Source organism: Rutidosis leptorrhynchoides, chromosome 6 (assembly GCF_046630445.1).
Source record: "Rutidosis leptorrhynchoides isolate AG116_Rl617_1_P2 chromosome 6, CSIRO_AGI_Rlap_v1, whole genome shotgun sequence".
NCBI classification, from domain to species: Eukaryota; Viridiplantae; Streptophyta; class Magnoliopsida; order Asterales; family Asteraceae; genus Rutidosis; species Rutidosis leptorrhynchoides.
Window position 1 is genome coordinate 52064758 of NC_092338.1, and position 17906 is coordinate 52082663.

The window sequence follows — 17906 nt, forward strand, 5'->3', positions numbered from 1 at the left end:
ATATCATTCTTACCTGGATCACATAACGGAACCATGTAACCGGACAAGTAATCCACTAACGTTGTTCTTCATTTAGAGCCCGTGCGTTACACAGTTTCAATAAAATGAAGTTTACTTGTAACCTTCACCTCATCACTATCAAATATAATAATCAAGACGATCCGCATTTTAGATTGAAATCCAGGATTATAAATACATCCTGCCTTTTTTCATGCCATTTCCAACAGTACAAAATATTACCCTCATGTAATTCAAGCCCATATATTCTGTCGAATCTTTAGAAAATATCAACATCTGACCTTTTAATTTGACTTGTGAAAGTCAAACCATACAAGTAGTTTTTACTTCTCATATGGTCTGTATGACATCTGGTAATCTTTAACTTCTATTTATCGATACACTCATAAAAAACCAAATCATTATATGAAATGAGTTATGCAATTATCAAACACGACATGTAATCTGATTCATAACACGTTACTATTATCAAACATGCCATGAAATGAGTTGTACAATTTTCAATTTCAAAAGCTATAGATGGAAGAACCCTGCATACATTTGACTAAGCATACAAACAGTCATTTGCCTAGCCCGACGGAACTACTGTAAAACCAAATATAAGTATAGCAATTTGTGCATTGTTGAGCATAATTAAGATTGACAATTAAGATTAATTTACCGTGATCAGATGCCTAAGATGTCACCAGGAAGCCAAAAATCAAGCGAAAAGGAACCATGGTTAAACACATTGATTCACCCATCATGGTTGATAGTTCTCACTATTAATGACTTTCAATATGCTTATTAACTCATAGTGCATAGTGATGCATAAACATATACAGGGTTTTAACAAATAAACTAATTGTTACCTTTAATGGGTGAATCATTTTCAGAGCTCTCTAAATCCTCCTCTTGATAAGGTGATTCAGACCATCGATTTCCTTCACACTTCTCAGATACAACTGGAGCTAGATTTACATAGAAGAAAAATCCTCAACAGAACTAATAAGGTTTTATCAATTTGGTTAAGTAAATGGCATTCTAATAACAAAACAACTACGTAACAGCGTAAGTTAACATTACCCGTCATCAGTGAATCATCTTCTGAACTCTCAGAATGCACCTCTTTATTTAAAGATCTAGAACGTCTCTTTACTTAAAGATTTTGATTTCATTCCTAAATAGCAAGCATGCTAATCATGATTTCAAACAATCTAATTATAAAAAGGGGGTGTATTATTTGACCCATTTGCATTACACCTAAACCCAAATCAACCCATTGGTAAGTAAATGGGTCGAAATTGCAATCGGTAAAAACTACCAAGTTTCATCAAGCTAAATGTCATAGTGTCATATGATAAAATTTTGGGAACAGGAAATCATACTTTGTTTCTCTACCGCTCCTCTAACTTGGATCTGGTGTGCCTCTAACCCTTCAAGTGTGCTTTGACACTTCTGAAGGTGCCAATCCGCTTCTTTAAATTTCTCGTATATGCGCTTCAGCTGCTCTTGTTGCTCTGTAATAGTTCAGAACACAACATTTAATTAATGTATCAATAAGATTATACCCATTCCTTTATTCAGTAGCAATCAAGGTTATTAAATAAATTGATTTAGGGACATTTTAGGCATTAAAAATAGAAGTTGGGTTGCTTTTGACTCGTTTAACCCATTGAAAAGAAATATGTAACCCAATTCGACACATTCATATGTACATGGGTCAGAATTTTAATTCCCACCTCTACACACTCATATGTACATGGGTCAGAATTTATGTAACCCTGCAAGCCCATCCTGTTCTGAAGTATCAAACTTTTCATTATCTCCCTTTCCTGTCCATTTACAGGAGACAAAAAAAGACATAAATAGAAAAATAATGATTGTTATTATTTTATTAGGCAGATGTGGAAACATATAAGCAAAATGTGACAATTCACACCACAGCTATGTATGACATATGTACAACAGTTTAAAGCTATATTTAAATAACTATAGCTACTATTAAGAGATAGGTAATGCATAATAGTGTAATACAGTTGGTACTAATTGCGCATAGCGTCATGTATATATCCTGTTAATTTGATATAGAATAGTGAGAATGGACCACATTATGTACTTTATCATCTAATGGGCAGATAAACACAAGTTTGTATAAACACGAGGTTGTAAATATAAAAGAAAACCATGAACATCGACTTCAAGTCTAGAAACATAAACTTTAAGTCTAGAAACATAATCAAAATTCTAATTTAAATTTAGATTCAAATGTTGACCAACTTTGACTGTGACCAATTTTGACTGACTAAATCCAACTTTGACCAACTAAATCTGATTTTCACCCATTCACCCGCTGGATATTTGACTGACTAAATCCAACTGTACCTTATAATAGTAGAATATATCCCTAAACTTTTCAATCCCAAATGATGCTTTGCAAAAGCTCAAAATGGTAAACAATAATGTTAAAATTGCAAATGCACATAACTAAATGTGAGAAGGGGTAGATGGTAATGTGTTATTGCTACGAATTTGCACTAAAAGGAAAGATAATAAGAAAATCCTTTAACTTGCTCGATCATAACACCTTTCTTACCATCAACGAAAAGCTAAAAATAGAAATTCACCCGGTGATAATACGCCTTTCAGCACCCAAAACAACCCATTCCTTGTTTTTTAACCCAACGGCTACGGAACCCATCTGCAATCATCATTAGAAGTCACAAATACACACAGAAAACTTAGGGGTTAATGTAAACTTTACTTTGAAGACTTCATGCTTTACAACCGATAAGATCAGTTCTACCAACATCAACCCCAGCAGATTACAATTGTGCCATGAAAGTGAAATTTTTTAACAAAACTCAGTTGAAAATATTTTAATAAAAAAATGTTACTGTATTTCATACTATGCCCAATATATAACTTAATAAGCAATGCGCAAAAAAAAAAAAATTTAAAAAACTAATTTATACACAACAATATTGAGAGTTGCAAACTTCCAAGAACAAATATTGACAATGTTCTATAATGCAAAAGAAACGCACCTTAGTAAATCAACAGCAGGAAGCCAGTTAACTCGGTCAAAGAAGCTAAAATAAGATGAAAAGGGGAAAAATTAACCTTATCTGCAGATTGATTATCTGCAAATTTCAAGTCGCATAAAAAATGGCTTGATTTGGTTTGCAATTAACCTTGCTGTATTACAACAATAAAACCTGATTTTTATCCTTTCAGTTAAAAAAGGAAAAAAAAATCAAAGGAACTAACCTTAATCAAGAGAAGATCGTTGAATCACCGTTCTTCATCGTCATTGTTGGACCGTTCCAATATCGAACCCTAGAATTATTTATCCGTTCTTCATCATCATGCCGCTGCCGCCCAGATTCGATTCCATATCTCTTAATCGTCTCTTAATCCTCTCTTAATCGTCTCATAATCGATTGAGGATATGATAAAGATGATGATGATTCTGATGAAGATGAAGATGATTCTAATGAGCCGTAGGAGAAGAGAGAATTGGATTTGTGCAGCGGTTTTAGGATTATTAAAATAAAGACGCCGGCGTGTATATATTAGATAGATTAATTAGTGTTAATTGGGATTAACTCTGGGATTAACACGTCATCAAGGAGGATTAAGGAGTGTTTATGGATTGACACGTCTGATTTAGTTTTACGATTTATAAGATGTGTAAATATAAATAAAATAAAATAAAATAAAATAATAATAATAATAATAAGAATAGAATAGAATAGATAGATAGATAGATAGAATAGTATAGTATATACTTCATATTTCTTTGGTGGGACGTGTTTGTAAAACAGCATTTATTTGGATAAATTTAAATTGTTTGTAATAGTAAATTGTTTGTTATTTGGATTTCTTAAATAAGATTATCAAGAGTTCATATTTGATCGATGAGATAAAATGATCATGTGCGTCAAAAACTACAACACATATACATCAGATGGCTTGCATACCACGATATTCACCTTCTAAAACCGATAGTTTGGATCTTGAAGCCTGATCGACCTATGCGAACAATGATCATGGTGGGCCATCTATAGCTGATTAGCTTTAGTTTCAATTTTAAGAGGTAATGTGTTAACAAAAGTGTAGACTATGAATGTAAGATGTGGACAATTTTCATTTACTAAAAAATGAAAGTGTGGTCATTATTTATTACATGGTAGTGAAAGCCGTCCTTCTATATGAAGGTAAACATACTGCTTTTTGAATAATGACAAACGAAAAAAAGCAAATAAAGATAAATGTATTGGATAGAGGTCACGTTGTAAGTTGTTACAGAAATGAGGAATACTATGTGTATGTATACCATGTGCAATACTAATGAGTAACACTGTGTAATACTATGAGTAATACTATGTATGTATACTTTTTAAAGGACAATTTCTTTTTTTTTTTTTTTTTTTTTTTTTTTTGAAAAGCAAGACTATTTCATTAACAAACAGCGAAGCAGTACATATTACAGCAACGAGCAGCACACTAGCATGGAGAGCATGCTTGCACAAAAAGGAAAGAAACAAAAATTGAAAAGAACATGTAGAGAAAACGAAAGTAACAACACGAGAGCGAGCCCTTTATTATCCTTTATCGTCATAGATGAGTGGGTTTAAAAGCCATTGATTCCACTCAATTTCTTAATGCTTCGAACGCGAAGATATCCACAGAAAGGACTCAGACTGAATATCGCTAACCATTACAGGACAATTCCACTCCTTGTTTTCGAAGACCTTCAAATTAAGATTGTGCCAAATGAGATAGCCGGTTACCCACTCGATTGCTTGCCATATTCTCGAACTTGTATTTGGACCCGAAGAATTTCTCAACCCCTTAAACATCTCCTCTAGACTGTTATAGGCAGAATTACCCACATTAGCCCATTTGAAAACACGATACCACAGATCTTTCACTCTTGGACAAGTAAGGGTCATGTGTTCCACCGTTTCCACTTCAACATTACAAATTGGACAAAGGACCGTGTCAAGATCGACAACACGCTTGTCCAACTCGAACCTGACCGGTAACCTTTTTAACTTTGTTCGCCAAACATGTACACCGACCTTTAAAAGAATTAAATTGTTGCGCATGTTCACTGTTGGAGGGGCTGGATTGTGGAGAATCAGATTATTTAGAATTTCAGAGAAAGAGTGCGTTGTGTATATCCCGCTACCTCTCAACGTACATGACCATGAGTCTTTGTTGTTATTAGCAAACGAGAACGAAACTAGATCTGACTGGAGTTGACTTAATTCAGCCCCTGTTCTGCCCGCAGGTTCTCTACACCATTGCCAATTAAGACTCCAACTCGAACCATCCTTTATGATTCTATCCGAGACGAGCGCATCTTTGTTGCTGTCCAACCTAAAAAGCCTGCTATACTTTTCGCAAAGGAGAACATCCCCAAGCCACTTTTCTTTCCAAAACAAGGTATCCATTCCGTTACTAATCGATTTAACAAAAGAGGCTGACAAGTTTATGTTCCATTTCCTTCAAGCAATTTCTAAAAATTTCTAAAAATTAATGTACTAAAAAATTTCTCTTAAGGAACTACAAAGTTGAGGAAACCAAATTTAACTTGGCTACAAGGGATCGATAATCCTTGTATTTTTGATGATCATGGATAATACATTTCTATTCTATTTGATGTAATTTCTTTTTCGAGTTGAAAATCCTCTGTACATACTTCCTCCCTTGCTGCATGTAGCTTGGGAAGGTCTAATTTCATATATTAATGAAATCCTTTGTTGGCTTTGCTAAAAAAAACTACAAAGTTCTAGTATTACATAATAACATTTTTAAGCCAGTCTTCAAATTTATTACTCCGTATTGTATTATTATTATTATTATTATTATTATTATTATTATTATTATTATTATTATTATTATTATTATTATTATTATTATTATTATTATTATTATTATTATTATTATATTATATAATACAACAACAATAATAATAATAATTATATAATAATAATAATAATAATAATAATAATAATAATAATAATAATAATAATAATAATAATAATAATAATAATAAAAAATTATATAATACTAATATCATAATAATAAAACAACAACAATACTCAATCTCACGTATGTGAGGTATGGAGGAGGTAAGATGTAAACGATCTTTGCTCTATCCTAGAATAGAAGAAAAGTCGGATCTCACCCGCGTCTAGAGAAAGAATGAGAAAGTCATTTCTCTCTCTACTCGAAAATAGAGAGATCGCTTTCATGGACTTCCAACTGATAATAAATAAATAAATAAATCGATACGTACTTGAGTGAGCTAAAAGAAGCTCCAGAACATGCAAGAAAGCCTACACTAAAAAAACGATCATATAAAAACTCATATAAACAAACAAAGGCATACGTACATAACATGCATACATACATACATACACACATACATACATACATACATACATACATACATACAAAAACATAATAATAATAATAATAATAATAATAATAATAATAATAATAATAATAATAATAATAATAGTAATAATAATAATAATATTAATAGCAATAAATAATTGAATAATAAATAATAATAAGAAAATAATAATAATAAGAAAATAATAATAATTAATAATAATAATAATAATAATAATAATAATAATAATAATAATAATAATAATAATAATAATAATAATAGCTATTATATATTATATTATTATATTATATTATATTATATTAGAAGTGGGGACTTGTGTCGTCCCCTTTATTTTTTTTTTTTTTGTCGTTCCACAACACACATTCACACTACGAATTTTCACTTCACCCCCTCAATTATCTTGAACGGTACTACCATTAAACTTAAAATAATTTTACGAACAAAACGAGACTAACTACGTCCGAAACGGATACCTTTTTAAAAACGCTAACCACACCGACATCTAAACGGGTCTTAACACATGGGCTGTTTCTCTCTCTGTACATACACAATGCTACGTTAAATACGAACATGCAGACCAAAAGCCCCCGCTGCATCGCGCGGGCTGCTCCGGACTAGTTATTGTTATTATTATTATTATTATTATTATATTATTATTATTATTATTATTATTATTATTATTATTATTATTATTATTATTATTATTATTATTATTATTATTATTATTATTATTATTATTATTATTATTAATTTTGTTTTAGAAACGCAAATAACATAACATTTTATTATCAATATGGAACATTACATCGAGCATACATGTGAAATTATTATTATTATTATTATTTATTAGTTATTATTGTTAATTATTATTATTTATTATTGTTAATTAATAATATTATTATCATTATTATTATTATTAGTTATTAATTATTATTAATTATAAATATAAATCAATTATATGAAAGAATTGGAAGAGGTCTCAGAGTCGAATCCTGTCTAGAACGAATATATTGTGGTGACCAGGGAGGGTTGGAACAGTCACCGAGTAATCATGTTGAGCTGCGTACATCAGAGTATGGTGTCAGATTACTTGCCCTCTCGAATTACCTTGTGACTCCCCATACAAAATTAATGTGTACGGATCATCAACAACAGGATCATTACAAGGTCAAACACTATATGCTGTTTTAAAATAAGTTTGCATTCATAAAAAGGGTGACGTCATAACCAACATCAAAAGTTTTACAACGATAGTAGGCTTCTACGAATAGAAGCAATTAACATAAGTACGAGACCCAAAGGTCATTACAAATTCATTGTTTCAAAAGTAACATAGTTTGTGAATGCAAGGTAAACTTTTCATGCAGAGACATCTCTAACAAAAGCAGCGGGAGTCTACACAGCAAGACTACTACAGAGGAAGCATCAAACCTCTAAGCACCTGAGAAAACACGCTTAAAAACGTCAACACGAATGTTAGTGAGCTATAGTTTAAACGTAACAGTAATGTAAGGTAGGCCACGAGATTTCAGTATTTCAAAACAGTATGAAAAGTATATGTTCAACCGTGGGCACTTGATAACTAACTTAACGTAATATCACCCCCTGAAAGTACACTTGGTGAGTGCGTAAGTTTACGAAGTATTAAACACCCGTTAAATGCTAGCGCGACTAGCCTGAGTGGGGATGTCAAACCCTATGGATCCATATCTAAGATTCGCGTTCACCGGTTCAATAACCCATGACTAAACGTTACCGAGCTAAGGGGAAAGTTTATGCCGTTGTATAACCCACACATATATAAAGTTTAAGTACTCGTGCCTAGTATGTAAAATGTAAAAGGCGAATGTATTCTCAGTTCCCAAAATAGTTAAAGTAAAAAGGGATGCTATAACTCACAGTGAAAAGTAGTAAAGTCGGTACGAGATAAGTAAGCAAGTAGTTGGTCCGAAAGGTCCTCAACCTAAGTCAAAAGTTACTAAGTCAGTAAATCGTTCCCAAAGGTTTAAAAGTATGTAAATTAGGTCTTAAGTATCATCATCATCAACAACATAAGTAAAAAGTAAAGTAACCTTTCAATCAAGAATAGAGATCGAAACAAATGTTGATTTCGTTCAGCTGCTACGACCTCTATACAAATCGAAAAGATGCGTAGTCAGTGGCTATGGCTCCGTATGTGAGTCCTCCAACCACTGACCAATTTTCAGAATCAAACTCGTCTTCGTTTGACCGTGGTGACAGTTTAAGTACGAGTAGGTCAGAAATTTCAGCACAACGTTACAAAGGTGTAGTGACTTTCGAAAGGCTATAAATCCTAAACCGTAAATCGGATTAAGACGAGTGTAACGACCCTGGATTTTCCAACGTTTAATTAATAATATTTATTATTAATACTGTGATTTAACAAATGTATTTTTATACACTTACTTGTTATCGTACATGACTTTACATATCCCGACACGTCTTTGTGACACGGGTACTTTTCACGAATAATATTTTCAAATATTATTTACATTCATGATTAATTTTTATTAGTCATTTTAATTAACTAAGGTTACTAGTTAATTACTTGGGCTTTATTTGATTAATTGTATACTTACTTGAACTTGGGCTTTTATTATTTGATTTGGACTTGGAAGCCCACCCTACTTGTCTTAATGGATTAATTTAGGAGCCCTTTTGTTGTAAGTAGTCCATTAAGGCTTAACTAGTTTAGTTGGTGAATGAAAGACTAGTTACAAGTATCATTACACATCTTTCCCATGCAACTAGCTTTATTACCATTTTAAGAGAGCATCTTCACCTTTACATGCAAGTAACTAGTGGATTTTCTCCTTCCCCTTTTGTGTTGAAAACCGTCGGCCATCACCTAGGTAAAGGGAGTTCCACGTTTACATTTCCTTATTACTTATTCACTAGTTTACATTTCATTTTACACACACAAAATACTTCACATTTTTCTCTCAAGTTCTCTCTCAAATTGTGAGTTTCTTTCAAGACTTTCTTCTTCCTTTTCTTGTCTTCAAAACCGTAGCCTACACAAATCATCATCATCATTTACTTGTCTTTGATTATTGTTTACTTACTTATAGTTGTTTAATGTTGTTAAGAATCAAACTCTCTAGTTTGTTCTTCATTTTATCTTGTTCATACAAGAACATAAACTTTCTAGTTTATGTTCTACACATAATGTTTTGAAAGATTGAAAGTTCATGAGTTGTAAATCATTACTTGTGTTCATGTTTGTAAACTTAAAGTTTACTTTCTTAAGGATCAAGCCTTGGCTTGAATCTTTCCAAGTATGAACAATCATAAACTTAGTACTTGTAGATATAATTTATTTCTTCATTTTGTACATGTATCAATTCATGTTTGTTGGTTAAAATGTGACACCCCGTACTAAATCATCATGTACGGACCATCATCAACAGGATCATTACAAGGTTAAGTACTATATGCGTTTTCAAAACAGAGTTTGCATTCATTAATAAAAGTGACGTCATAACATACGTCAATTGTTTTACAAATCAAAAGTATGCTTCACTAAGTAGAAGCATTAAATAAGTGTACGTGACCATAATGGTCGTTACATAACATAAGTTCATAAGTAAAAAGTTTGAATGCAAGATAAGTAGTCATGTGAAAACAACTCTAGGCAGCGGGTTCTACAGCACAACAAGTATGATAGCGGAAGCGACTTCAAGCACCTGAGAAAAATACATGCTTAAAAAGGTCAACACAAAGGTTGGTGAGCTATAGTTTAAGTATAACAGTAATGTAAGTAGGCCACGAGATTTCAGTGCTACAACGAGCGTTTCAAAAGTATGTAAAAGTATATGCTTAACCGTGGGCACCCGGTAACTAACTTAACGTTTAATGTACCCCCTTAAAGTGCACTTGGCAAGTGCGTATAACCTCGAAGTATTAAACACTCATTAAATGCTAGCGCTACTAGCCCGAGTGGGGATGTCAAACCCTATGGATCCATATCTAAGATTCGCGTTCACGGTTCAAAAACCAATGATTAAACATTACCGAGCTAAAGGGAATGTTTCTGCCGTTATATAACCCACACATATATAAGTTTAAGTACTCGTGCCTAATATGTAAAACATAAAATCCGCATGTATTCTCAGTTCCCAAAACAAGTTAAAGTAAAAAGGGAATGCTATAACTCACAATGATTAGTAGTAACGGTAAGGTAGTAGTCGGAAAGTGGTGTGCAAGTAACGGTCCAAACGTCCTCAACCTAAGTCAAATAGCACTAAGTCAATAAGTCGTCTCAAAAGGTTTACAAGTACGTAATTAAGGTCATAAGGGTCATCATCAATCATCATTAAACAAAAGGTAACAAGTAAGACTCGTTTATGAAAGTCGTTTAAAACAAAGGCTGACTTCGGTCAGTCACCACGGCCTCTACACAAACCGAACAGAGGTGAGGCCAGTGGCTATGGCTCCGTATATGAGTCGCTTAAGTGTGGTTAAATTTACAGAAGCTAAATCGTCTTCGTTTGACCGTGGCAACGGTATAAGTGCGAGTAGGTCTGAAATTTCTGCACAACGTTAAACGGACATAGTGACGATCGGAGGGCCATAAATCCTAAACCGTAACTCGGATGAAGACGAGTCCTAAATGAAAAATTATCTACTCGAAAATTTCTATCCAAAAATCAAGATGGGATCAGCCCAGACCTACTGGTCTGGTCCAGAAACAGCTGAACAGTCCCTGTTGGACAGAAACAGTAGGTTTTGGAGAGTTCCGGTTGTCTCGGTGCTTGATGTTCATCACGGTTCTCATCCTTGATGCGTATAGCTTCAAGTGTACAACTCGTTGATGTGTTAACATCATCTTGACCAAGGTTTGTCCATCATAACTCAAGTGCAAGTCTAAGACATGAAGAACAACTCATTTAAGTGTTGTAAGTGTTTTGATGAACCAAAGTTACATCAAGGTCTTAGATTTAGCACATACATGAAATGTAAAAGTAATACAACTAAATTTTGACAATTATAACACAAGTGTGAGTTCTTAAGACATGTAGATCAATTCACTTAAGAGTTGTATGAGGTTTGATGAACCAAAGTTACATCAAAGTCTTAGTTTCAACACTTACATGAACTTTAGAAGTAAAAACAAGTTATAAACTTAAATTATCAACTAGTAAAGTGTATGTAAGCTTTATAGCTTTTGTTTATGACAATTTAAGAAGACCATAAGCTAGATAACTTAGATCTTTCAAAGGTATTTGAAGTTGTAACTTGTAAGTTATACTTCTATGTTCTTGAAACTCATAAGTTAACTTTTAAGTTCAAGAAGATTATGAGATCAAGTCTAACTTGTAGTACTTGACCAAATAAACTAACAACATGTAAATAAAGTGCATAAATGAAGTAGTAACTTAAGTAAACAAGAAAATGATTATAGTTGCTCATACTTTTAAAGATTCAACCAAAGTTGATCTTTAAGTGAAGTAACTTCAAAGTTACTTCAAGAACTACAAGTAATGAGTTTATACAACTATGAACTTTAATCTTTTGAAACAAAATATGTAGAACATAACTAGATAGATTATGTTCTTTGAATGTTCTTGTTATAACAAGATAAAGATGAAGAAATCAAACTAGTAAGTTTGTTCTTGAAAGCTAGAAAGTAAGTAACAAATAACTAGTAATCAACACATGTAAACAAAGATTAAAAACAACAAAGCATGATGATGATTATGGTGCCTCATGGGTTCGGTTTTGTTAAGCAAGGAAGAGGAGAAAAAGTCTTCAAACTTACTTGCAAGAACAAAGAACTTTGAGAGAGAAAAAGAGAAAGATAATTGTAAGTAAAGTGTGTGTGTTTTGAGAGAAGACTTCAAGTGAGTTGTAATGAGGAAATGAAGTCAAAAACCACCCTAAGGAGACCCCAAGGCCGACGGCCTGCAGCTCCCAAGGGGGTGGGTGGGTTGTTTGTTGGTCACTAGGTGGAAAAGCTTACAAAAGTTGGGTAAAAGGGTGGTGTTCATGGGGATAGCAAGTAACAAGATTCCAATTACAAGTGACTAACTAGTTCCATGTTAAACTAATACTTACAAGTAGCAAGAGTGGGCTAATTAATCCATAAGTATAAGTAGGGTGGGCTTACACAAGTCCATTATCACTAAAAGGCCCAAGTTCATGTAGTTTAACAAATAAACCCAAATAAAGCCCAAGTAATTAACCTATCACCTTAGTTAATTAAAATGATTAATAAAATTAATCATGAATGTAAATAATATCTTAAAATATTATTCGTGCAAGTTCCGGGTGTCACAAAGACGTTTCGGGCATTTAAAGTTCAAGTACGGGCAATTAAAGCAACATGTAAATGTAATAACATACATTCGTTTAATCACACGTATTAATAATAATAATTATTAATAATTAACGTTGGAAAAACCAGGGTCGTTACATTACCCACCTGTTAAAGAAAATTTCGTCCCGAAATTTTAAGCTGAATCTGAAGGTGATGGAGGAGGTGGGAAAAGGTAAGGATACTTCTGTCTCATGCGGTCCTCTCGTTCCCAAGTAAACTCAGGTCCTCGTTTGGAATTCCATCGAACTCGGACGATCGGAATCCTATTGTGTTTCAACTCCTTGACTTCTTTTTCCATGATTTCAACGGGCTCTTCCACAAAGTGGAGTTTGTCATCGATAGTAAGTTCCTCCAATGGTATGATAAGTTCAGGTGGAGCAAGACACTTCTTCAAGTTTGATACATGGAAGGTAGGATGAACTGAGCTTAATTGTGCTGGAAGATCAAGACGATAAGCAACGGGTCCAACACGTTCCAAAATTTCAAATGGACCAATGTACCGCGGGTTTAACTTTCCGCGTTTCCCAAAACGAATCACACCCTTCCAAGGTGCAACCTTCAACATAACACGATCACCAACGTTGAATTCAAAGTCTTTACGTTTAAGATCAGCATAACTCTTTTGGCGATCACGGGCTACCTTGAGTCTGTTTTGAATCTGAGCAATCTTTTCCGAGGTTTCATGGACTATCTCGGGCCCGGTGAGTTGCACTTCACCTAGCTCGGCCCAACAAAGAGGAGAACGGCACTTGCGGCCATACAACGCTTCAAAAGGTGCAGCTTTAATGCTCGAGTGATAACTGTTGTTGTACGAGAATTCGGCGAGTGGCAAATGCCTTTCCCAGGCCTTTCCAAAATCAATAACACATGCACGTAGCATGTCCTCCAAGGTTTGAATTGTTCGTTCACTTTGCCCGTCAGTCTGAGGGTGATATGCAGTGCTCATGTCGAGACGAGTTCCCATGGCTTCTTGTAGAGAATGCCAAAATCTAGAAGCAAAACGAGGGTCGCGATCGGAGATGATTGATATAGGTATACCGTGTCGTGATACGACCTCTTTGATATAAAGTTGAGCAAGCCTCTCCATTGTATCGGTCTCTTTCATTGCTAAGAAGTGTGCAGATTTTGTAAGACGATCAACAATAACCCAAATGGTATCATATCCGCCCACCGTCTTTGGTAGCTTGGTGATAAAGTCCATAGTTATCATCTCCCACTTCCATTGTGGGATTTCCGGTTGTTGAAGTAACCCAGAAGGTTTTTGATGCTCGGCTTTAACCTTCGAGCAAGTCAAACACTTACTAACATAAGCTGCAACGTCTTTCTTAAGATTGGGCCACCAATACTGTTCTTTAATATCATGATACATCTTGCCCGCTCCGGGATGAATCGAATATCTAGACTTGTGAGCTTCATCAAGTATGAGGCTTCGTAGATCTCCATAACGTGGTACCCAAATTCTTCCGGCATAACATCGGAGTCCGGATTCCCTAACTTCGAATTTAGAGACGAGAATGTTCAAATACTCATACCGCAAGTTCTTCTCTATGAGAGCCTGTTCTTGGGCTGCTCGGATTTGGTTCTGAAGATTGGAATGAATCGTGATGTTCAATGCTCGAACAAGAAGAGGTGCCGATCTCTCCTTTCGGCTTAATGCGTCAGCAACAACGTTGGCTTTACCCGGATGGTAGTGAAGTTCACACTTGTAATCATTTAGTGTCTCAATCCATCTTCGTTGTCTCATATTCAAATGTTTCTGATCGAATATATGCTGGAGACTCTTGTGATCGGTGAAGATAGTGCATTTAGTCTCATACAGATAGTGCCTCCACAATTTGAGTGCGAAGACAACGGCTCCAAGTTCAAGATCGTGCGTAGTATAGTTTCGTTCGTGGATCTTAAGTTGACGAGAAGCATAGGCGATGACCTTCATGCGTTGCATCAGTACACAACCATAACCAGTTTTCGAGGCGTCGCAGTAAACAACAAAATCGTCATTACCCTCAGGAAGTGATAAGATAGGTGCGGTGGTTAACTTCTGTTTCAAGAATTGAAATGCCTTCTCTTGTTCGTCTCCCCAAACAAATTTCTTTCCTTTGTGAGTGAGTGAGGTTAACGGTCGTGAAATCAGAGAGAAACCTTCGATAAACCTTCGGTAGTAACCGGCAAGACCCAAAAATTGGCGGATGTGAGTTGGAGTAGTAGGGGTCTCCCACTTGCTGATCGCTTCTATCTTGGCGGGATCAACTTTGATGCCCTGGTCACTCACAACATGACCCAAAAACTGAACTTCCTTCAACCAGAATTCACACTTAGAAAACTTCGCGTAGAGTTGCTCTCGTCTCAAGAGCTTAAGTACTAATCGGAGATGATGCTCGTGTTCTTCTTCGCTCTTAGAGTAGATGAGGATATCATCAATGAAGACTATAACAAACTTGTCCAAGTACGGCTTGCAAACACAGTTCATAAGGTCCATAAATACAGCAGGTGCATTGGTTAGACCGAATGGCATTACAAGAAACTCATAATGACCATAGCGGGTTCTAAATGCAGTTTTCATCACGTCGCTTTCTTTCACCCTCAACTGGTGATAGCCCGATCGCAAATCGATCTTTGAGTAAACACACGATCCTTGCAGTTGGTCAAAAAGATCGTCAATCCGTGGAAGAGGATACCGATTCTTGATTGTTAATTTGTTAAGCTCACGGTAGTCGATACACATTCGGAAGGATCCATCCTTCTTCTTCACAAACAATACAGGTGCGCCCCACGGCGAAGAACTTGGTTGAATAAACCCTCGATCAAGTAACTCTTGTAGTTGGCTTTGCAATTCTTGCATCTCGGAAGGTGCAAGTCTATAGGGTGCGCGAGCTACAGGTGCAGCTCCTGGCACTAAGTCAATCTGAAACTCTACTGCCCTCGGTGGCGGTAATCCAGGCAGTTCTTCGGGAAAGACATCGGAAAACTCGTTCACAATACGCACATCTTCCACTTTCTTCTCCTCGGTTCCTACGGTTTTCACATGAGCTAGGACAGCAAGGCGTCCCTTCTTCATTATCTTTTGCGCTTTCATGCAACTAATGAGGTTCAGTTGTGAGGTACATCTCTCGCCATAAATGGTTAGTGGCTCACCGTCTCCTTGGGGTATACGAAGAGCTTTGTCTCCACAAATAATCTCGGCTCTAATCTTAGTCAACCAATCCATACCAATAATAACATCAAAACTTCCCAACTTAATGGGAATCAAGTCTATCTCAAAGTCTACACCGGCTATGTTGATAATAGCCCCTCGGCCAATTTGGTCCACTTTTTCAAGTTTTCCGTTGGCTACCTCGACAAGCATACTTTCCTTTAAGGGAACTAACGACCAATCTAACTTATCACAAAAATGTCTACACACATAGCTCCTATCGGCACCAGTATCGAATAGGACAGAAGCTAAAAGATTGTTGATTTTGAATATACCTGTTACCAAGTCGGGGTTGTCGCGTGCATCTCTTGCATTAATATTGAAGGCTCTAGCACGTGGTGGTCCGCCATCCTTACGCTTGTTAGGACACTCGTTTCTGAAATGGCCCGTCTTTCCACATTCATAACACTTCTTAGGCCCATTGTTGTTGTGGTTTGGCTTCACATTCAAAGTGGTAACCTTGCAATCCTTGCCAACATGTCCAGATCGTTGGCACTTCTCACAGATAACATTGCAATACCCAGTGTGGTGCTTGTAGCACCTATTGCATTATGGTAAGGCTCCTTTGTAGTTCGGATTGGTGCGGTTGTTGTTGTGCATGTTGTTGTTTTGCCTGAACCCTTCATGTCGTTTTGCCGGGTTTTGATCATAGTTCCTACCCCTGTTGTTGTGGTTGTTGTTGTCCCATTTCCTCTTTTCACCACTAACAGTTTCAAACTTAGCCTTCTCCGGCTCGTCAAGGATGATTTGATTCAAGAGAGTATGCGCCATGCGCATTGCTTCGGGAACACTTGGTGGCTTGGATGAGGTAACATTACCCTTGATGGACTTAGGAAGTCCCGAGAAGTATTTCTCCAAACGCTTAAATTCGGGGGTGACCATGGTTGGACACATAAGAGCCAATTCCAAAAACCTACGGTTGTAGCTGTTAAGGTCGTTCCCTACGGTTTTCAATTGCATAAATTCGGTTTCCATCTTTTGAATCTCGGTTCTCAGACAGTATTCCTCGATCATAGCACATTTAAATTCTTCCCAAGGCGTAGCATACGCCTCATCAATTCCTTGCGCTTGGGCCATGGTATTCCACCATGTGAGCGCGCCATCAGACAGCGTGCAAGATGCAAATTTCGTTTTGTTAGCCTCAGAACAATTGCTAACCCTGAATACCGATTCCAACTTTTCGAACCATCTGGTGAGACCAACAGGTCCCTCAGTGCCACTGAAGTAGTGTGGCTTGCAGCTTTGAAATTCCTTGTAAGTACACCCATCTCGGACGACAGGTGGATTGACAGGCGGTGGTGGTGGAACTTGGGGTTGTCTTTCAGCTAGTGCAGCAGCGACTCGCTCGTTAATTATTTCCTCAATTTGTGCCGCGGTAGGGGTAGATCTCCCGTTGGCCATGATGTTCTATACAAACATTTTGACTCAAGTCAAAATCCATTATGCAAATAATAATAGCACATTATATAACAACCAACATGAAAACAGCACAACACATGTTGATTAAATAACGCAAGCAGATATAAGTACCACAAAACCATGAGATGATAACGTAAATAGAACACTTGCGCAAGAAGTAAGCAACACAAATTCCATTCATTAATGATAATAAGTTCATATATTACAATAAGTTCGTACATTACATAAGTGAAATATGAAATTACAAAAGAGATTACAATACAGAATCTAGTACAAAGTCCTACGGCGATGGTGGGTACAAGATGTCCAAAACATGAGCCAACTGCTCCTCGAGCTCAGTAACTCGAGTCTGGAGAATCTCAATCTCCCGCCTCATTTCCTCATTAGAGGAAGATGGTGGGGCAGGTGGTGCTGGCGGTGCAGGTGGAGCCGGTGGTGCTGAAGTGGATGGTCCGGCTCTGGGTGGAGACGGTAATATCTGTGGGTCGGCGGGGTACGGCACCAGCCGTTTACGAGCAGTGATCCTACGA

At 36.0% G+C, this 17906-nt stretch overlaps 1 protein-coding gene and 1 long non-coding RNA gene across 3 annotated transcripts; both read right to left on the reverse strand.

Annotated features, from left to right (window-relative positions):
• Positions 1-3100, reverse strand: LOC139853293 (uncharacterized). 2 transcript variants are annotated; one of them, XR_011761340.1, is made up of 4 exons: positions 3045-3100; positions 1740-1832; positions 1386-1517; positions 1-1177 (listed from the first exon to the last, which is right to left on the reverse strand). It is a non-coding gene; the product is annotated as an uncharacterized lncRNA (long non-coding RNA). The 2 variants fall into 2 exon arrangements; XR_011761339.1 differs by lacking the exon at positions 3045-3100 and having other exon boundaries at positions 1740-2898.
• Positions 3101-4661: 1561 nt separating this feature from the next.
• Positions 4662-5459, reverse strand: LOC139853634 (uncharacterized). Its single transcript, XM_071843012.1, has one exon. The coding sequence runs from the start codon at positions 5457-5459 to the stop codon at positions 4662-4664; it is 798 nt and encodes a 265-aa protein (XP_071699113.1).
• Positions 5460-17906: the final 12447 nt, after the last annotated feature.